This window comes from Suncus etruscus, chromosome 13 (genome assembly GCF_024139225.1).
Source record: "Suncus etruscus isolate mSunEtr1 chromosome 13, mSunEtr1.pri.cur, whole genome shotgun sequence".
Lineage (NCBI taxonomy): Eukaryota > Metazoa > Chordata > Mammalia > Eulipotyphla > Soricidae > Suncus > Suncus etruscus.
In genome coordinates this window covers 93,093,295-93,115,350 of record NC_064860.1, presented here as the reverse complement: position 1 = coordinate 93,115,350, position 22,056 = coordinate 93,093,295, and the positions used below count along the sequence as shown (strand labels likewise).

The window sequence follows — 22,056 nt, the reverse complement described above, 5'->3', positions numbered from 1 at the left end:
GCTGCTGAATTCAGGGCTTCACAGAATCTTTTGGCAGATGGATGGATTTGCCCATCAAGGTGGATGGAGCCCAGAATCCCACATGCTCCACTGCTGAGTTAAGGATCAGGCTATGGGGCTGGAAAGGTGGCGCTAGAGGTAGGTGTCTGCCTTGCAAGCGCTAGCCAAGGAAGGACCGCGGTTCGATTCCCCCGGTGTCCCATATGGTCCCCCCAAGCCAGGGGCAATTTCTGAGCGCATAGCCAGGAGTAACCCCTGAGCGTCAAACGGGTGTGGCCCAAAAACCAAAAAAAAAAAAAAAGGATCAGGCTATGTACCCTCAGAATATGCTTTTACAGGCTACCTACTGGATGTGACTGGAAGGGGAATGGGACCTGAGGAAATGTGGTGCTGGATGGGAATTGAAGGTGATTTGCCATAGGCAGGCCCTCCTTGAGTGTCACTTGGCTGCTCTGACCTTTAAGCAAATGAACAAATTCCTTGTCCTGTGTACCTAGTTTAGTTTGTTTTGGCTGGCTTGTGCTGCCAGTTTGTTTATTGTCCTGGGGTATCTTTTCTCTGCTGGCCTGTTGGTTCCTCCTCTGCAAGAATATTTTTGTTTGTTTTTGTTTGTTTTTTGTTTGTGGGTCACATTCAGGGCTTTGCCCAGAGCTTTCACCTGACTCTACTCAAGGATGCCGGATGTTGAACTTGGGTTAGCCCTGAGCAAGGCAAGCACCCTGCTCGTTGTACTGTTGCTCCTGTCCCTGCAAAAGAGAGTTGATGGGATTGGGGAAATGGCTCAAAATGCTCAAAACGCTTTTTACACGTGACAGTCCTCTCTTCGAGTCCTAGTATCTCATAGCTGCCAAAAAACAATCAACCCAAAGGATTGCTCACATTTTGTTGTTGCTGTTGCTGTTGTTTTTGTTTTGGGCTACACCCTGTGATACTCATGAGTTGCTCTGCCTCTGTGTTCAGGAATCACTCCTGAACATTGCTCAGGGGAGGCTTTGCGTTGAACCTGGTCAACAGTCTTCCCTACCCAGATAGCATACTGTCTCTCTGCCCCCTTCCAGTTCACAACATCCAAGACTGAAAACATCTTGTCGACTATGTAATTTATGAGACCTGAGTCCTTGGAAATGGGGAATTCCTTACTCAAAAGCACAGGAAAATAACTGCTTCTGCAGCATCTCTCACCTCGCATAGTGTTTCTCATCATTTGCTACTCATAGTGCTCTGTGGTCATGGTTATACACACTTTCCCTGAGGCCCTGCTCTCTGGTTAGGCTTGCACGCAGCCTGCAGGCTGCCACATTACCGCTCTGCTGTGTTTCAGCTGGTGGTGGGAAAGTTAAAACCTGCATCGCCCCTTGCCAAGGGCCTGCTGTCCCAGTTTATGATGAGTGACCGCCAAAGGATTTCACCACTGTCTGCTGGGATTTGTTCTGTAACAGGATGAGAGCTAGGCAGGAGGCCCAAAATCAAATCAGAAAGGAGAACTTAATGTTTAGATAGTATCTTTCTACTCCCAACCATGTTCTTCTGTGTAAGCGAGAAGCTGGCCCTGCCTGCTTCACTTCAGATTCCTGACACGGATTTGCTGAGGGACATTGCTTTAAGTCACATTTATTCAACCTCATCATTATTGGTTTCTGGACTTGATAGTTGTTTGTTGTCAGGGGCTGCCCTGTGCACCATAAGACATTGGGCAGCATCACCAGCCTCTCCACTCTAGATGCAGTTGCTGGCCACCAGTCATGATAGTGAACAATGTCGTCATTATGTTCTTTATATCTTTATATATAAAGTATATGGGGCCAGAATGATAGGTAGCACAGCCGGAAGGGTACTTGACTTGCATGCAGCTAACCAGGTTTGATCCCTGGCATCGCATATGGTCTTTTTTTTTGTTTTGCTTTGGTTTGGGGGCCATACCTGGCAGTGCTCAAGGATTACTCCTGGCTCAGCACTCAGAAATCAATCCTAGCAGGCTCAGGGAACCATATGGGATGCCAGGGAACAAACCCGGGTTCATCTCATGTCAGCCGGTGCAAGGCAAATGCCCTACTGCTATGCTATCGCTCCAGCTCCCTCATATGATCTTCTGAACCTGCCAAGGAGTGATTCCTCAGTACAGAGCCAGGAATAACGCCTGAGCATTGGCAGGTATAGCCCCCAATTAATGATATAAAGATATTGGCCACTAATTATTTCTAAATATTAATACATTAAAATACTACCCTGTTAATTAGTTTTCCATCAATTAATGGTAGAATAGCAAATACTCAAAGACAATGAAAGCAAAGAACATGAGAACCGTAATTCAGTAGGAAACATGACACTTGTGGGGATTGGGGGACTGTGACATGGGGAGCAACATTTATGGTAGAGGAAAGTGTTCAACCCGCTGAAGGAGAGGGTGCTGAAAGGTGATAAAATATTATCAGTGAAACCTTATCAGCAACAGTCCTATAAACCACAGTGCAAAAACTTTTCTTTGTAAAGTACCTCTTATAGAAACCAAATGGTGGATGAGAGTCCAAGGGGATTGGGGGCACGTTGAAGGGATTATTGTTGAAACATTGTATGCTTGAAGCTCAGTTATGAATGACTATAATTTCACAATGACCAAATGAAAACAATTTTTTAGAAAAGAAAGAAAAATGTCTTCAGGGTCTGGAGTGATAGTAGAGCGGTAGGGCGTTTGCCTTGCACTTGATTGCCACAAGACGGATGGAGGTTCGATCTCTGGCATCCCATATGGTCCCCCAGCCTGCCAGCAGCAATTTCTGAGCACTGAGTCAGGAGTAGCCCTTGAGCATTGCCGGGTGTCACCTGAAAACAAACAAAACAAAAGAGAAAAATGTCTTCAGGTAATGGAGGGAAGCTGACATAGTGGTGACTGGTGTTAGAACAATATATACATGAAAAACATAATTAATAGTACTGTAACTCATAGTACCTCATTAAAAATAGCAAAAAAAAAAAAGTTTTCAAATCTCCCCAGATATTTGAAGGGACAAAATTGCCCATAATTCAGAATCAGTCAGTAAAAGCAAAGAAGAGGGGAGAGGGCATTGGTAAAAAGTTGTAGCTCTCTCTCTGATTCATCCATCAAGTTGTCTTTTTCTTTTCAGCCTTCCGCTTGGCCCTCATCCAGCTTCAGGTTTCTTCCATAAAATCAAATAACCTTATTCGAGCTTGTGACCTTATCCGGGAGGCAGCAACTCGAGGAGCCAAGATCGTTTCTTTGCCCGTGAGTACAGAAACAATCACCACTGGGCCTTCTGGCCTGACAGAGTAATGTGTGCCAGTGCTGTTTGTCCTTTGGGTTTCTGGCAATCAGCAGAAATCCCCAGGATTTTTCCATGTATAAAAGGAGACTCTGGCATGGGACTTTTCAATAAATATGCCCAGAACTGTATCACCTTCAGAGTTCTCTCTCCTGTTCATAATCCTTGTAGGCTGAGGGACTAACAATTGAATCCGGTTCTTTAAAAACTTAATCTTGGGGCCGGAAAGAGAGCATGGAGGTAAGGCATTTGCCTTTCATGCAGAAGGTCATTGGTTCAAATCCCAGCATCCCATATGGTCCCCCGTGCCTGCCAGGAGAGATTTCTGAGCATGGAGCCAGGAGTAACCCCTTAGCACTGCTGGGTGTGACCCAAAAACCAAAACTAAATAAAAATAAATAAAAAGTTAATCTTACTTTTTTAAGTATTTAGGACCAGGCTATACTCATTTAAACCCCAAACTTTCAACATTGCAGGGGCGAAAAGTGATTGAGTAGTATTAGGGACATAAAGAAAAGCTTTGGAATTTTAAAGATAGTAGGATTGTTTCTTTCCTAAGTTATTTCCATTTATAACAGAACCAGCTAAAAGCTGCAGTACATTTTTTTCTCAGCAAATATAGATTGTCCTGGGGCCAGAGTGGTGGCACAAGCAGTACAACATCTGCCTTGCACGCACTAACCTAGGACGGACCATAGTTCAATACCCTGGTGTCCCATATGGTCCCCCATGCCAGGGGTGATTTCTGAGCGTATAGCCAGGAGTAACCCCTGAGTATCACCAGGTGTGGCCCAAATACAAGGAAACCTTACCTCTGAAGTTCTCCAGCATAAGACCAGCTCTGGGCTCCAGGCATACTAGGTTGTCCAATCCAACTCATTGTCTGTACCTTTTTTCATACGTTTTTTCTTTTGCTTAAGTTAACTCATCATAAAGTTTGAGGTCTCTGGATTCTTCCCAAGAGCCAGAATCCTAGAGTACCCAGCTGTGATGGAGCCCATATGGCCAAAGTTTGAGGTTATTCTCCAGGTCTTGCCATCTCCCAGCTTGAATAGGATCTGCCTGAGCCAGCTGCTGCATCCCACCTTTTGGCCACAATCTCTTTAGCTGTATGGTTGTGTCAGGGTTTTGGGTAATTAGCTCTAGAGGCATCTGTTTTCTTACAACAAAATTTAATTGGATTGAGGAGAGGGAGGGTGATGGGCAGGGAGGAGGATGGAAATGGAGACCGAAGAGAGAGTTACTTTAACCTTTTCTTTGCCGACATTATTCTAGGAATGTTTTAATTCTCCATATGGCACAAAATATTTTCCTGAGTATGCAGAAAAAATTCCTGGTGAATCAACACAGAAGCTTTCAGAAATAGCAAAGGAGTGCAACATATATCTCATAGGAGGTAACTTCCTACCCTCAAGGTATAGTGGCCAAAATCTTCACCAGAAATCATCTGGATTATTTCTGTTTTTACATTTCAAGCTGTAAAATAAGTTAGCCATTAGGAAGGATGAGGTGTTTTCTAGAGCTATCCTTTGTCTTTGTTTTTGGTTTTTTTTGGGACACATCTGCCTGCTCTCAGGGGTTACTCCTGGCTCTGTATTCAGAAATCACTCCTGGCAGGCTTGGGGGAACCCTATGGGATGCCAGGGATCGAATCAGGGTCTTACCGATGTGCTGTCACTTCAGACCCCTGCTAGAGCTATTGTACTGCTGGTACTCTGGGGTGGTCTTGGGGACTCCATATGGTGCCAAAGATTGAATCCAGGTTTCCTGCCTTCAAAAGACATAATGTTGTACAACTGGTGTTGTACAACTGGTGTTAGAGAGATGGTGCAGCAGGTAGGCTGCTAGCCTTGTAATCAGCTGACACTGGTAGTATCTCCAGCATTCTATCTGGTCCTCTGCATCCTTCCAGTAACAATGTTAGAAGTAAGACCTAAGCATTGCCAGCCATGGCCCAATAAATAAATAAGCAAAAAATATCGTACAACCTATATTAATAGATAATGTGGGGTCGGAGAGATAGCATGGAGGTAGGGTGTTTGCCTTGCATGCCGAAGGACGGTGACTCAAATCCCAGAATCCCATATGGTGTTTTCCCTAGAGGAGAGAAAGGACAACAGAAAGAAAAACCACAGTATCCTAATACAGGCTTATAATTTTTCATAAAGCAACAGTATGTTAAGATAGCTTTATATGGAATTGAAATATTTAGAATATTTGGAATGTTCTGTTTGCTTAACTAAAAAGTTATTTCAGTAAAGTCTTCCACAAATGCAGCAAGCAAAATTACTTCTCTTTTGATATATAGTCCAGAAATTGAAAAAGAACACAAAACAACAAGAGATACATTCAGTGATGTAAAAACTTGTAGCTTATAATTCCATCTTTAAGCCTTTTTAATATCATGGTGCTGTGGGACCTGCTATTTTTAAAATTAAGCATCAGTGAATTTCTCATAGGCCACAATCTTACACATTGACTGCAGCTCAGTAGCTGAATTGGATTAAAAACAATTTGAGAAATTTTTCTGATGTCTGTATTATATTTTATAATAAAGGGTTTTATTAAATTATAAATTATTAATATCTATATATTTTAGTTACACTTTATCTGTATTCTGAAACTTATCCCTAAAAGATTATATTTAGCAAAAAGGACCCCAAACCCCCAATTATTCATGATTAAATTGCTCTTAAGAGTAGTGAACATTATTGTTGGACTCAGGTGAAAATTTGTTAAGTCTTTGTCATATAAGGATACTTTATTGAGAATCTTTCCTGTTTGTTTATTTCCCCTTAATGAAAGGTTCCATTCCTGAAGAAGATGCTGGGAAATTATATAACACCTGTGCTGTGTTTGGACCAGATGGAAATTTATTGGTAAAGCATAGAAAGGTCAGTAGAACAAGTGGCAATCTCTTAAGAATTTGATTTGAATGCACCGCCTTCATCCTGATCTATTTCTCTGATCCTTCAACTATTTTCTGAACCACAATTTACCTTCATAAACAAAATAATATATTTCAATATATGTGATACAGATATTGCATGTGAAATGTAGAACTTCATCACCTTCTGTCTTTTTTTTTTTGGTATTTGGTTTTAGGGCCACACCCAGTGACGCTTAAGGGGTTACTCCTGGCTATGTGCTCAAAAATCGCTCCTGACTGGGGGGCGGAGGGAGACCAATGAAACCACGGTAATGGAACCCGGGTTCATCCTAAGTCAGCTGCATGCAAGGCAAAAGCCCTACCGCTGTGCAAGCTCTATGGCCCCATCACCTTGTGTCTTTTCTTTTTTTTTCCATCCCCTGTCACCCTTTATCTTAATGACAATATAAAATTCAAGGAATTCCAGAGGTTTTGGAGCTAGAAGCCAGAAATCACTATCTTGAAAGGAAATTGAGTGGACAAATTCTTTTTCTTTATTTGGTTTTTTTTTTTTTTTTGGACCATACCTAGTGACACTCAGGGGTTACTACTTGCTATGCACTCAGAAATCGCTCATGGCTTGGGAAACCATATGGGACACTGGGGGATCGAACTGCAGTCCGTCCTAGGCTAGCCCCGGCAAGGCATACACCATTGTGTGCCACCACTCCAGCCCCATGAGTGGACAATTTCTTTCATCAGCTTGATTGCTGACAAAGTTCTGCTATTCTCGCTCACCTTCTTTATATGTAGCTTCTTCATCAGCTCCCCTTTTCCTTTAATTGTGAGGGCTCCTACAAGTTGTATATCTTTTGTCCAGAGCACTGGAAACGGTGATGTTAATGAGATCCTTCATGTCACTGACATTGTCACAAATACTCTTAACTGCATAAGTGACTGTTGTCCATCCAAGACAATGAGCTGTGATTAAAATACCAAGCACAGGAAATTGGACAAAATGCCAAGAACCTCCATCTGGAAAATGTTGACACCAGCTTCTTGTTCTTATTTGCATTATTGGTCCATGTTAAACCATCTAGCTTCTTTCTCTTATTTTTTTATGTGCTGGGGAATTGAACCCAGAACATGCATGTGAGGCATGTATTCTATCATTGAGGTACACCCCTGTCTCTAAGTCTTGTCTCTTTGGGTTTTGGTTTTGGCCACACTGGCAGCTCAGGGGTTACTCCTGGCTCTGTGCTCAAAAAATCACTACTGACAGTCTTGGTGAACCAAACGTGATGCCGGAGATCAAACTGGGGTAGGCCACGTGCAAGACAAACACCATACCCTCTGTGCAAGACAAACACCATACCCTCTGTGCTCTCGGTCTGGTCCTTAACCATGTCTCTTTAAGGAGACAGGAGACAGTTCCATGAAATGAAAGGAATTCTTTTTCACATACTCAAGACATTTTCAAGGATGCAGTCAGTAGCAATTTAATGGCATTTGCAAAGATAAGCCCATATGACTGCTAATCTGGATCTAAGATCCACCCTGTCTCCCCTTTCCTTTTCCTTTCTTTGTTGTCTTTGTACTTGCCCTGGGTCTTATATTTTGCTGCAGTGCTCACTGGGAGTGATGTGGGGGAGGCAGGGGAAAGGCATATTGAATTTTCATCCTTGCGTGGAAGACGGGCCCTTTGCCACTGAGCCAGGTCCCTGAATCCCTTATTCCCGTTTTTTCATTCCAGAGTTGTAATACAAATTGCTTTGGCATATTTTAAATTCAAAGGGTTTTTTTTGGGGGGGTGGGGCATACGCAGTGACACTCAGGGGTCACTCCTGGCTATCGGCTCAGAAATCGCTCCTGGTTTGGGGACCATATGGAATACCTGGGCATTAAAACTCAGTCCATTCTAGGCTAGCACACTCAAGGCAGATGCCTACTGCTTGCGCCAGTGCTCTGGCCCCATAGGGTTGGGCTTTCTTAAATTATTTTTTTCATTTCATTTTTCATTTTTTCTATTTCAGGGCCATACCCAGGGGTGCTCAGGGGTCCAATATGTGGTGCTAGGAATTGAACCAGGCCTCCTACATGCACAACCTCTGCTCCACCCCATTGAGCTATATTGAGCTTTATCTCCAGTTCCAACCATCTTTTTTAAGTCTGTGTTTGAAAGAAATTAGAAAAATTTCCCTTTATGGGGAGTGGGGGGATTGGACCACACCCAGCGGCACTTGGGTTACTTCTGGCTCTGCACTCAGAAACCGCTCCTGGCAGGCTCGGGAACCATATGATCAAACCTGGGTCTGGTGTGGATCTGCCGAATCCAAGGCAAATGCCCTCCAGCTATGCTATCGCTCTGGCCCAGAAAATTTCTTTTGTTCATGCAACTATTTTTATTTTGTTTTGGCTGGACTGCTTGGCTTCTGCTTTTGTTTTGGTTTGGTTTTGGGGGGGCCACACTTTGTGATGCTCAGGGGTTACTCCTGCTAGTCAGAGATGTGGACATCAGGGTTTTGGAGGGAAGATTGGGCCATATCTTGCAGTGCTAAGGATTTATTCCTGGCCTGTGCTCAGATGTCACTCTAGCTAAAGGTCTTCAGAGTAACTCACAGGATGCTGGAGATCAAACTGGGTTGGTCACATGCAAGGCAAGTACCTTAACCCAAACCATCTGTCCATACCTAGTTTGGACAGATTGTATAAGTAAGTTTAGTCCTCTCCTCCTTTGACTTAGTCCTCTTCAGGATTTTCCTCTCTTTTCACATAAAGGAAATTTTCTTAGGTTTTTCACCACCATCATAGAAATGACCCAAGACTATAGATTGTACGTAGATGGTGGACTTAGGACTGTTCCCTGCTTTCAAGTATGCACTTTCTCTCAGTTTTACATGATTTGGTATTTCTCTAGTGTTATTAGTTGTACTTTCTGTTCATAGTTCATAGTTCCCATGAGAAAGCCAGACTGATAATCTCTCACTGACTTTTACTAGAAGAGGAGCCAGCATTGGGCTATAGTCCAATTCTTTCAATGTTAAGTTTCCATTTCTTAAATATGATATGTATCCTTCTCTTTGGCTTTAAGTTTTCTTTGAGTTCTCTCAGACTTTGGGACAAGGGGTATACTATTTGATATCATTTTCTGAATTTCTTTCTTTCTTTTTTCTTTTTTTTTGGGGGGGGGGTCACACCCAGCAGCGTTCAGGGGTTACTTCTGGCTCTGTGCTCAGAAATCGCCCCTGGCAGGCTCAGGGGACCATATGGGATGCCGGGATTCAAACCACCCAAACCACCGTCCTTCTGCATGAAAAGCAAACCTCCATGCTATCTCTCCAGCTCCTGAATTTGTTTCTTTTTTTTGTTTGTTTTTGTTTTTGGGCCACACCCGGCGGTGCTCAGGGGTTACTCCTGGCTGTCTGCTCAGAAATAGCTCCTGGCAGGCATATGGGACACCGGGATTCGAACCAACCACCTTTGGTCCTGGATCGGCTGCTTGCAAGGCAAACGCCGCATCTCGCCGCTGTGCTATCTGTCCGGGCCCGTGAATGTGTTTCTTAATGATATTTTTGGATTTCCCTTTCATCCCTTTCATGTTTCTAGTTTATGCTCATATAAAGAATTGTAAACTTTTTTGTTTTTGTTTTTTGGGCCACATCCAGCAACATTGAGGGTTACTCCTGGTTCTGTGCTCAGAAGTCACTCCTGGCAGTCTCAGGGGACCACATAGGATGCTGGGAATCAAAACCGGTTGGCCGTGTACAAGGCAAAAGCCCTATCTGCTGTGCTATCGCTCTGGCCCCTGTAAACCAATTTTTTTTAAGTATAGTAACATTATGTATATAGCAGCTTTCTTGCTAAACTCTAGCCATCTAATAATTTTTTTTCAGATTTCCTTTGGAGTTTCAAGGTACTTGTTTATATTATGTGTGAATAATCATAGTTTATTTTCTCCCAATCCTCACTTTTTTTTACTTTGTTTGCTTTGTTGCTTTAGTTAGGATATTGAATAGCATGTATCGTTCTTTTTCTTATCTCACAGGGTAATTAATCTTTTAGTATTTACCCGGCGGTGCTCAGGGGTTACTCCTGGCTGTCTGCTCAGAAATAGCTCCTGGCAAGCACGGGGAACCATATGGGACACCGGGATTTGAACCAACCACCTTAGGTCCTGGATGGGCTGCTTGCAAGGCAAACGCCAATGTGCCATCTCTCCGGGCCCTGAAGTAACTTCTTATTCTCTTTATATATTTTCAATTCTGTATTGCAAAATATTACCTGGGATTTTTGTTTGTTTTGGGTCACACCCAGCAGCACTCAGGGGTTCCTTCTGGCTCTACACTCAGAAATCGCTCCTGGCAGGCTCGGGGAACCATATGGGATGCCAGGATTTGAACCACCATTCTTCTGCATGCAAGGCAAACACCCTACTTTCATGCTATCTCTCCAGTCCCTGTTCGTTTGGTTTTGTTTGGGGGCCACACCCGGCAGCACTCCAGGTTACTCCTGGCTCTCTGCTTAGAAATCACTCCTGGTAGGCATGGGGAACTATATGGGATGCAGGGATTCGAACCATCATTGGTCCTGGGTTGGTCGCATGCAAGGCAAACACACTACCACTGTACTATCTCTCTGGCCTCAAAATATTACCTGTTTTTAATCACACCTACCTGTGTCTTCTGCCAGTGTGTCTGTTTGGTTCTGGTCTGAGAAGTCTTCACTTAGCATTTAACTTGGAATATTTTGTATAAAAGCAACTAACATAAGTTATTTTCCATAAGGAACCTGGACATTGGTTTGTACAGCAGGTAGAAAAGAAGTGTGATAAAATGTACCTACATATACTTTTCAGTTTCCTTTGTTAGATTCATTTTAATTCAGTGTTGGTCAAGCTTATATGGTGGGTTGTAGATAAACTGGGGGAACTGCTTATACAGTTGACAGCCGAACACCCCCACTTCTTCCCTTAAAAAGTATCTACAGTATAATTAAATGTTATGAACCCCTACTGAAAAAAAATAACCAAATCAATTATTTGTAATGCAGATCCATTTGTTTGACATTGACGTTCCTGGGAAAATTACATTTCAAGAATCTAAAACACTGAGTCCTGGTGATAGTTTCTCCACATTTGATACTCGTACGTACTTGTTAAGTTTGTTTCTTTACCCACCCACCCACCCCCAAAAAAAGTCAGGGGCCCAGAGCGATAGCACAGCAGTAAGGCATTTTTTCTTGCAGGCATCCAATCACAGACAGACCCCATTTTGATTCCAGCATATCTCATATAGTTCCCCAAGACTGCCAGGAGCGATGTCTGAGTTCAGAGCCAAGAATAACCCTTGGGTGCCACCAGTGTTTTTCCCAACAACAACAAAAAAAAAAAGCTTGCTTCTTTAGCAGGCCCAGAAGATGAGGATTGGCTGTCTTTTATTTTTATGATTACATCCTTTCTCATTTTCATGTTCTCTCTCTGAAGGCCCAGAAGTGAAATAGAGAGTGGTTAGTGACTGAGAAAGGGCGGGCTTAGCAGGGAACTCGGGGTTTGATGTGATTTGGTTCTCCTGTGGTCAGAGCCTCCTGTTAATATGGCAGCTTCTAGAGTTTACCAGTTAGGCTGGGATTGACACCTCCTGCATAGATCATGGGCAGTAAGTTAGAATCAGTTCTTCCTCTCTACTGATATAAGGGATACCTTTAGGAGATGAGGTTCAAGTTCTAGCAATCTTGTAAATCATCTCTATCCATGAGCCCTGTGTTAACATTTTATCATTAAGTCAGGGAGGCTCTACCTTGTCTATCACTGCTGCAAGAGCTTAACTGGTTATTTGTGTGTCTTTTGTTTGGAAACAGCTTACTGCAGAGTGGGCCTGGGCATCTGCTATGATATACGCTTTGCAGAACTTGCACAAATTTATGCACAGAGAGGTAAGATAGCATCATGGTTGTATTGTGGAGATGCACGGAGGTTTGCTTTGGGATTGCAGAATAAACTGGAACAGACATCTTAATCCAGCCACTTCCAGCTGTCCTGTCAGAATGTTCCTGTATGTTCCTATATGAACCAGAGGGGTTTCAAGGGTTGTAGTTTAATACATCATGAAGTTTAATAAGGGAACTTTGCAGCAGAAAATCTGCTTTATTTTTTCAATCCCTTCCTGGTACATTGGTAAGAGTCACATGGAGTCTGTTAGAAATTAAGGCATGGTTGGGGTGGAGCAGTAGCACGGTGGTAGGGTGTTTGCCTTGCATATGCTGACCTAGGACGGACCATGGTTCGATCCTCCAGCATCCTATATGGTCCCCTAAGCCAGGAGCAATTTCTGAGCGCATAGCCAGGAGTAACCCCGGAGAGTCACCGGATGTGGCCAACCCCCCCCCCCAAATAAAAAATGAAATCAGTAATATTAAGGTCCAGGGAAGTGACCATCCTCTGTGCCAATAAGAGAGCTGAGTGCTGGTTCTGGCTCTTCCCTTTTGACACTGTGGAATTCAATTTTCTCATAGAAATGGTGTGACCATAGAAATGATAACAACACTGCTCAATTTGACTGGCTTTAAAAAAAATGATAACAAGAATTAGGGAGCGAGCACATTGAAAAGTTTTACTCAGCAAATATTGCATTCTGAGTAGGCTTCCAAAGCTACCTCTGATTCTGACTATTTGATTTACACAGTCCAGTGGATGCAAACAGTTTGACTCATCACTGCAGAAGGTACAAGTGTATGGGCTCTGGGCTGGGAGTCTTCATTGAGTCTCTCAACTCAGTCTACTCTGCTCCACATTAGTTGGAAGACAGTATCAATCAGTCCTTTGCCACGTGGAGCTGACCCTCTGACACTAAGAGAAATTTGAACTGCACCATAGTTTTTCATTCTTTCAAAAATAAAGTCAGATACTGTGATTCTGGGCATCAGTATGCACTTTTTTGTGGGTGCCATCTGTTTCTCTTCATGACTAATGAAATCCTGACTGACTTGATCTGCCTCTTCATGCTTGGAAAACATTTAGTTTGGCACAGCCAAAACTAAATTTGCAAATGGGAATGGACTGCTGTTGTTGGTTGTTCACCTGTGTTGTTCTGACCTTTTCTCCCTAAGACTGTCAGCTGTTGGTGTATCCTGGAGCTTTTAATCTGACCACTGGACCAGCCCATTGGGAATTGCTCCAGAGAGGCCGGTAAGAAAGCTCCTCCAGCATACCCCCAAGCATTTCATTGTTCAGTGTTTCTTCTATCAAATTTTCCCCCAGAGAGATAGCACAGCGGTGTTTGCCTTGCAAGCAGCTGATCCAGGACCTAAAGTGGTTGGTTCAAATCCCGGTATCCCATAGGGTCCCCCGTGCCTGCCAGAAGCTATTTCTGAGCAGACAGCCAGGAGCAACCCCTGAGCACCGCCGGGTGGCCCAAAAAAAATTTTTTTTTCCACCTTGAAAGAAGTACTTATCTATCAGGTGTGGAGCAGTGTCCCAACCCCCTCCCCAAAACTCCCCCATCTTCCAGAAGATGACATAGTATCCACAAGAGTTGGAAAAATGAATAACTGAACTGTGTTACTGAGAGTATCCCATTCTCCATTTCATTCTGTTAGTCAACATGCTTATTATATTTCCGCTCTAACCAATACATTGCAGACATTGCACAGGAATTTTTAGAATGTTGCAGCCCTCATACATGACTTTTTTTTGCCCCTTGCCCTTTAGAATTCTCTTCTCTCCACCTGGGGATTGCCCAACTGTGTTCACTTCTAGAGTTGATGATCATTTTCTTATTGAAGGGAAGTAGAGATGTTTGGCAGGTTGTATGGTGGAAGATGACACATAGATGTGTGATACCATAAAAAATTACAAATGTAGTCTTGGGGACTTTTTTTGGGGGGGACGGGATCATTGGAGTTTTTGGTTTTGGGCCACATCCTTGTTCATTAGGACTTCTTCTGGCTCTACACTCAGTGTTCACTCTGGCAGGGCTTAGGGGACCATATATGATGTCAGGGATCAAACCATGGTGGGCCACATGCAATGTCTCCAGCTCCAAATGCAGTCTTGTTGAAAATAGAAAAAGACGGGGCCAGAGATTTAGCACAGCGGTGTTTGCCTTGCAAGCAGCCGATCCAGGACCTAAGGTGGTTGGTTCGAATCCCGGTGTCCCATATGGTCCCCCATGCCTGCCAGGACCTATTTCTGAGCAGATAGCCAGGAGTAACCCCTGAGTACTGCTGGGTGTGGCCCAAAAACCAAAAAAAAAAGAAGATAGAAAAAGATTGGGAAATACAGGAATGCCTGGCACTGCTCTTTTGAAAGAGTCCAGAGTATCCCAATTAAAGTGACTTGATATGTCTAGGCTGCCCCTGGGTGTTCTTTTTTTTTTTTTTTTTTGGTTTTTGGGCCACACTTGGTGGTGCTCAGGGGTTACTCCTGGCTGTTTGCTCAGAAATAGCTCCTGGCAGGCACGGGGGACCATATGGGACATCGAGATTCGAACCAACCACCTTTGGTCCTGGATCGGCTGCTTGCAAGGCAAATACCGCTGTGCTATCTCTCCGGGCCCCGGCTGGGTGTTCTTACCTAATTTGAGTGAATGGGATGCCCTCTCTGGCCAGGAAAATGCATGTAGGTGGCCAGGCACATTGCTGCAGCAAGGCCAGTCCACCCTCTGCTCGCTTGGCTTCGTCACCAGAGGCTAGTAGGCCCAGGCCCCAACCACATCTCAACATTTTGCAGTAGAACTTGTTTCACTGTGAGGCTGTCCTGTGCATGCAGGGTGGTTAGCAGCATTCCCATCCCTGTACTATCGGTCGGGTCCCCGTAGTCATGATAGTTAGAAAAGTGTCTGGCTACTGGCAGTGGTCTGTTGTGAATTGCCTCAAACTGAGTAATGATTCATGTAGTGATAGACCTTGAATTTTCAGTTGGGAGAAGAAGAGGGCTTTTGGTCTGTGGATGCTCAGGGCATGCTTCTCACTCTGGGCTCAGGGATCTGTCCTGGCAGTACTTGGAGCTCCTTATCTAGTACCAGGGATCAAACTAGGGTTATGTACGTGCTAGATGAGCACCTCAACCGCTGTGTTGTCTCTTTATCCGCTTCTACATTTGAGCCAGTATATTATCAAGTGAGTGAGAGTGTGTGTGTGTGTGTATGTGTGAGTGAGTGTGTGTGTGTGTGTATGTATATGGGTTTTTGGTTTGTTTTACTTTTTTGGACCACACCCAGTGGTGCTCAGGGGTTATTCCCGACTCCGTGCTCAGAAATTACTCCTCAGGGCCGGAGAGATAGCATGGAGCTAAGGTGTTTGCCTCGCATGCAGAAGGACTGTGGTTCGAATCCCGGCATCCCATATGGTCCCCTGAGCCTTCCAGGAGCAATTTCTGAGCATAGAGCCAGGAGTAACCCCTGAGCGCTGCTGGGTGTGACCCAAAAAACAAAAAACAAAAAAAAAAAGAAAGAAAGAAATTACTCCTCACAAGCTCAGGGAACCATGCCAGAGATTGAATTTGGGTTGGCCAGTGCAAGGCGATGTCCGACCTACTGTGTTATCACTCTGGTCCCTGTTCCGTATGTTTTTTAAGAAAAGAATCCTGAGGGGGTGGAAAGATAGCACAGTGATAGGGCATTTGCCTTGTATGTGGCCCACCTTGAATGGACCTGTGTTCAGTTCCTGGCGTCCCATATGGCCCCCGAGCCTGAGCCTGCCAGGAGCGATTTCTGAGCACAGAGCCAGGAGTAATCCTTGAGTGCCACCAGGTGTGGCCCAAAAACATAAATAAAAAAATAATTTTGAGCCAGAAAAATAGCTTAAAGAGCTGAGCCATATGCATTGGAGGACCAAAAACTACTGGAAATGACCACAGAGCAGACTGCCTGTCAGCTGTGGTCCTAAGACCAAAACCAGATAAATATGTATAAAAGAAAGGAAAGGGGCCAGGAGAGATAGCATGGAGGTAAAGTGTTTGCCTTGCATGCAGAAGGTTGGTGGTTTGAATCCTGGCATCCCATATGGTCCCCCAGCCTGCCAGGAATGATTTCTGAGCGTAGAAGTCAGGAGAAACCCCTGAGTGCTGCTGGGTGTGATCCAAAAACAAAACAAGAAAGAAAGAAAAGAAAAGAAAGATATGTATATTCAGGATAGAAAAATACTATAAATCAGTAGAGCATGACTTAACTTTATTTCTGTCTACTGGTCACAGGGCTGTTGATAATCAGGTATATGTGGCCACAGCTTCTCCTGCCCGGGATGACAGAGCTTCCTACGTTGCCTGGGGACATAGCACTGTGGTGTCTCCTTGGTAAGTTGATAAAGCAAAGATGGACTCCCTTCCCCTTCCCCCCCAGTCCTCCTCCTCACCTAGTCTCCATATTCTCTGAGAAAGACTTCTACTGATTTGAAGCCACATCTTACGGTACTCAGGGCTTTCTCCTGGATCTGTGCTCTGACATGGCTCGTGGAATCATGGGGTACTGGGATAGACCTGGGTCTACAAAGTAAGCTCCCTACCTGCCATATGTCCAGTCCTGAGAAAAGCTCTTGTTTATAAACCTTGTGAGAGGGACCTGAGCGATAGTACTGAAGGTAGGGTCCTTTCTTTGCATACAGCTAACCCAGGTTTGATTCCCGGCATCCCATGTCCCAAGCCAGAGTGATGGGTGGGTAGTTTTAACAGTAGGAGCTCCCAGGCTCTTGGCTCTGGTTAAAATGTAAAGAGTGGTGATGTGAGTCAGTGGTAGAGCTCATGCCTCAAATGTGTGGTACCCTGAGTTCAGTCCCCAGCACCAGAAAAAAAAATTAATTAAAAAATTGGGACTAGGGACTGGAGAGATAGCATGAAGGTAAGGTGTTTGCCTTGCATGCAGCAGGTCGGTGGTTCAAATACCGGCATCCCATATGGTCCCCCAAGCCAGCCAGGAGTAATTTCTGAGCGTAGAGCCAGGAGTAACCCCTGAGTGCTGCTCGGTGTGACCCCAAAAAACAAACAAACAAACAAAAATGTAAAAAAAAAAAATTGGGACTAGAGACCAAGAACCAGGTAAGGTTCTCTCTTATCTTACACACAGCGACCAAGGTTCAGTTCTCCGCCCCACATGTGGTTCTCCAAGTCCCACTGGGAGTGAACCTTGAGCACAGAGCCAGGAGTGAGCTCTGGGATCTACCGGGTATGGCCCCAGAACCAATAAGACAATACTAAAATTGAAAAAAGTGGTATTTAGGCTTGATAATTTGATCCTGTGAAAGGAATAAGCTGTAGAGTGAAGATGTTTGTTCACTCTATAATGCTTAAAAGAGGGAGGCAGGTTCTGTTAGGGTCCAAGCAGATAATCCGACGGGCGCTGAGAGTCAAAGACCACCTTTGATTATGTAAAATGCAAAAGGGATTTATTTCAACTAGCTGGGCTCTCTGTCCTACAAGACAAAGGCCCTGTATGAAATGAACATGCAGGTTATATAGAGTTAACAGGCTTCAGCAGGCTAAGTATTTCATTGGTTAATAAAAACAGTTCAGTTTCCAGTCTACATGATTGGTTCAATTTTCATTTTCATTCTCAGCGTCCATCCCTTACACAGGTGGTGTCTCCTGTCTTACAGATGACCTAATTCCTGCCCCCCCCCCCCCAATCTGGTATGATACCCTTTGAAAAACAGAACGGCCTTCGTAATAAGGAAGCCTTGTCCTGGGAATAAGAGGTGGGGTAGTATCTGAGAAGGGAGGGGAAAAGGGTAAATACATTTTGAAGCTGCTGCAGGCTTGATGCTTATAGCTTCAAGGTCTGAGAAACTTCCACTTAGCTTTGGGCTTGTTGTTCTTTTAGGCAAGTTAGAGCTTCAAGGTCTGGGGTCTAACAGTCCAAGTAAGGGAAAATAATGAATTAACTCTCTGTAAGCGGGAAACCATTACTGAATGAAACCAGCACAGAAATCTGCCCAGATACTGCCTGTCATACATTATCATATGTCTCTATGATTTGCATCCATACACTTGACACCAGGATCCTGCACAGTGATCTCAGTCTGAACTCTCAGACCTAATGTATTTTTTTGTTTTGGTTTTGGTTTTTGGGCCACACCCAGTGATGCTCAGGAGTTACTCCTGGCTATGCGCTCAGAAATCGCTCCTGGCTTGGGGGACCATATGGGACACGGGGGTGGGGGGGTGGAATCGAACTGTGGTTCATACTAGGCTAGCATGGGCAAGGCAGACAGGCGCCTTACTGCTTGTGCCACTGCTTTGGCCCCAGGGCTTTAATGTATTTTAAGCCCAGTTTGCAGATGGTGAAATTGGAATTGTCAGGGTAGATTGAGTAGAACTGGTATTTGATCCAGTTTAAAACTTTAAAACTTGGATTTATTCCATATAAAATCTTTTGCACCTGCATGATTTTCACACTCACAGAGATGTGTAGTTCTACAACCTCAGGATGAACAGGCTAGTAACAAGGGTAGAAAACTTGAATGTCACTGCAAGCTTTCTAAAGGTCTAACTTCTCTACTGGGACCCCGGGACTGGGAAAGGCTCTGGTGGATATGACCGTATATGGTCTATATGTTAGGGTCTCATGTGGACTGGGCCATGAAAAGATTGACTGGAAGGATTATATTAGCTTGAAAATTTGCTTAGATTTGATTCAGGATTTTTTTTGTTTTGGTTTGGGTGGTGAGGAAGGGTTTGGCCCACACCCAATGGTTTCTCAGGGCTTACTCCTGACTCTTTACAGAAATTACTCCTGTGGCTTGAGGAGACCATATATGGTGCTGGGGATCAAATTGGCATCTGCTGCATGTGAGGCAAATGACCTACTGCTATTTGTTGACTAGACTGCTGTCTTCCCAGTCCCATCAGATGGGCGCTCTGATTTCAGTCATTGGCACTCTATGGTACCCCACCATGATTGTCTGGGAGCCACCTCTTACCATTGTGCCAGAATTACCCTCTGAATATTAGTGATATGGCCTTAACCAAAGCCAAAAGAATAGAAAAATGTTCACATGGGGCCGGAGAGATAGCATGGAGGTAAGGCGTTTGCCTTTCATGTAGAAGGTCCGTGGTTCGAATCCCGGTGTCCCATATGGTCCCCCGTGCCTGCCGGGAGCAATTTCTGAGCATAGAGCCAGGAGTAACCCCTGAGCACTGCCGGGAGTGACCCAAAAAAAAAAAGAAAAAAAAAAGAAAAATGTTCACATAAGTGTGATTAGTGGTGATGCCTAGTTCATCGATGCCCAAACATTTATCTATGACCAGCCAGACAGCGGAGCTACTTCAGGTTGTTTCCTATTTCAGTTATTTCATATGATTTCGTTTTGTGCTTTGAAGAGTCTCATTTGACTGGATGTGTTTTTGAATTGTACTTTTTTTTTTTTTTTTTGGTTTTTGGGTCACACCAGCAGCACTCGGGTTACTCCTGGCTCTATGCTCAGAAATCGCCCCTGGCAGGCACAGGGGACCATATGGGATGCTGGATTCGAACCACCATCCTTCTGCATGCAAGGCAAACGCATTACCTCCATGCTATCTCTCTGGCCCCTTGAATTGTCCTTTGAGCTGAGAGATTCAGCACTAGAAATAGATTTCTTGATGAACCTATCCCCAGATTTATGAATTGCTGAGAACATACTTTGCATGGGGGAGGTCTGAATTTGGTCTGTGGTACTGAATGCTATGCCTGGCAAGACTGGGTAAGACCTCCAAACAGACAGACTTGAAAGACTTGACTACTCCCTGGGGTCCTTTGTCCTTCCTCAGGCATAGACTTCCCTTCCTTTGTTTTGGGGCCACACCAGCATTTCTCCTGGCTATGCAATTAGGAATCCCTCCTAGCAGTGCTCAAGAGGTCATATAGGATATCAGGGATCGAACCCAGGTCAGCCTTGTGCAAAGTAGATGCCCTATCGACTGTACTGTCACTATGGCCCCCACTTTTTATTTTCTCTATTCCTTAGAATTAGTACCTTTTCTCAATAAAACTATTTTACTTTAGGAAAACAAACTAACTGCAGGATTTCAGGCACAAGCTGAGAGGTACTACTGAGAGGCCTTTATTGGGTCCATCCTACAATCCCAGGAATGACAAGAAGCAAAGCCAATAGTCTGGGCTGCCAGTGGACAGCACAAAGCTTCCATTCCCAGATATCAATACTAAAGAATAACTACCATTTCTTAGCAATTGACAGTTTAACCATATATTTCTCACTAATTCTTCCTTCCACTTACATATTAGAAAATGGGAAATCCAGATGACTTACTATAGCTGTAAAGGCTTTACCAGGTGGAGCAGAAACTTATAACCCTACTTTCTTGTTTTCAGTTACACATTCTTTGGTCTGAGATGGGGAGGAAAAAGAGAGAGGGACTGGAGTGATAGTACAGTAGATAGGGTGCTTGCCTTGTACACAGCCCACCTAGGTGTGATGTGATCCCTGTCATCCCATATCCCCCCTGGGCCCTGCTAGGAGTTGTCCCAAAGCTCAGAGCTAGGAATAAGCCCTGCTCACCACTGAGGGAAAATTTTCAGTTTCCAGAAACACCTTTGAAGGTGCTCACTCTCTTGCTCTTTCCTTAGGGGAGAGGTCCTTGCCAAGGCTGGCACCGAAGAAACAATTGTGTATTCAGACATAGGTAAGATTTCCTCAGAGGAGTCTCCATCGGCACATACTGCTCCGAGAACAGGATCTGTAGCTTTAAGTCCCTGCGCTGGGAGAGGTCCCCTTTCTCCCCTTGCCTCCTTTACTCTTTGTCTCTTTGGCCAAGCCTTGGGTCTTTATCTCAGTTTTAGTTTTCTCAATTTGGTTTTAAATACAAAGGATAGCACTAGGCCATCTGTGCCTGAAACCCTCACTTCCTGTACAGGGGTCGCAACGTGTGATTGTGTACTGAATATGAAGGTGGTGAAAAATCTTAAAATTTTTTATAAATAAGTTTATGATTTGTTATCAGGAAATGTTGGATTTTGTTGCCTGTGTTGTATACTTATATACCCATTTTCACATAAAAGTTCCTTGGTGTAAGGATCATGAGTGGGGAAGGTTAAGAAGCCCTATTCTAGGGTTAGGAGAGGTAATACAGAAGGTAAGGCACTCACTTGCACATGACTGACCCCAGTTTAATCACCAGCCCCCGAGACAGTATACCCTCTCCCTTACCAGGAGTGATCCCTGAGTGCAGAGCCAGGAGTAAGCCCTGAGCATTAATGGGTATAAACCCAAAACAAAACCAAGAGAGAAGAAACTGCCCTAAACATTCTGTATTGCTGAATTACGTGTTTAGGCTGTTGTTTTGATATTGTGTATGGGAATAAATACTGTAGGTTAGTGAAGCTTTCTTTAGTTAGATCTTATTGATATTATATTTTTGTGTTTTTGCAGATCTGAAGAAGTTGTCTGAAATTCGCCAGCAAATTCCCATTTATAGCCAGAAGCGCTCAGACCTCTACGCAGTGGAGGCAAAAAAACCCTAAGGTTTATGCTTCTGACGTACCATTAACTAAGAAAATGATTCCTCAGTGAAAGTTCCTGCTTAATTTTTTAATGAGGTTTTCTTTTTAAATTGTGCCTTTCATCTTCCTGGGCATCATGTATCGAGGTGCAGAAGCATCAGGGTGCTACTGTTTTTTGGGCCCTGTTCTCCAGTGGAAAAGGCTGTAAGCCAGCAGGGCACTGAAGAGCAGCCAGAGGAGGAAGGCTGTTAGCTGCTTCAGATCAGTTGATTAAAAAGCACCAGCAGATGTTGGTGTCCCGGTGGTGGTTTTTACTTAATACAAATGTTTCCATGTTGAACTTCCAGTCTCTTGGCCAGATTCAGAATCTGTCTCTAGAAAATGTAGTTTGGTGTGAGTCTCTCTTGAGCAGTGCCTTAATGTGTCAGTAGCTCTGGGCAGAAAGGCGGTGGCTCCGTGGGATGGGAAGATGGCAGTGCTGCCC

The 22,056-nt window shown here is 44.1% G+C and overlaps 1 protein-coding gene across 1 annotated transcript; it reads left to right on the top strand.

The window, feature by feature from the left end:
- Positions 1-3,091: 3,091 nt before the first annotated feature.
- Positions 3,092-21,860, top strand: NIT2 (nitrilase family member 2; the record flags this gene model as incomplete). Its single annotated transcript, XM_049785612.1, has 9 exons — positions 3,092-3,241; positions 4,554-4,674; positions 6,084-6,172; positions 11,197-11,290; positions 12,004-12,078; positions 13,252-13,330; positions 16,337-16,435; positions 20,700-20,755; positions 21,502-21,860. Coding segments are annotated over 9 exons (855 nt in total), but the record flags the coding sequence as incomplete, so codon positions are not given.
- Between the last annotated feature and the right edge of the window lie 196 nt (positions 21,861-22,056).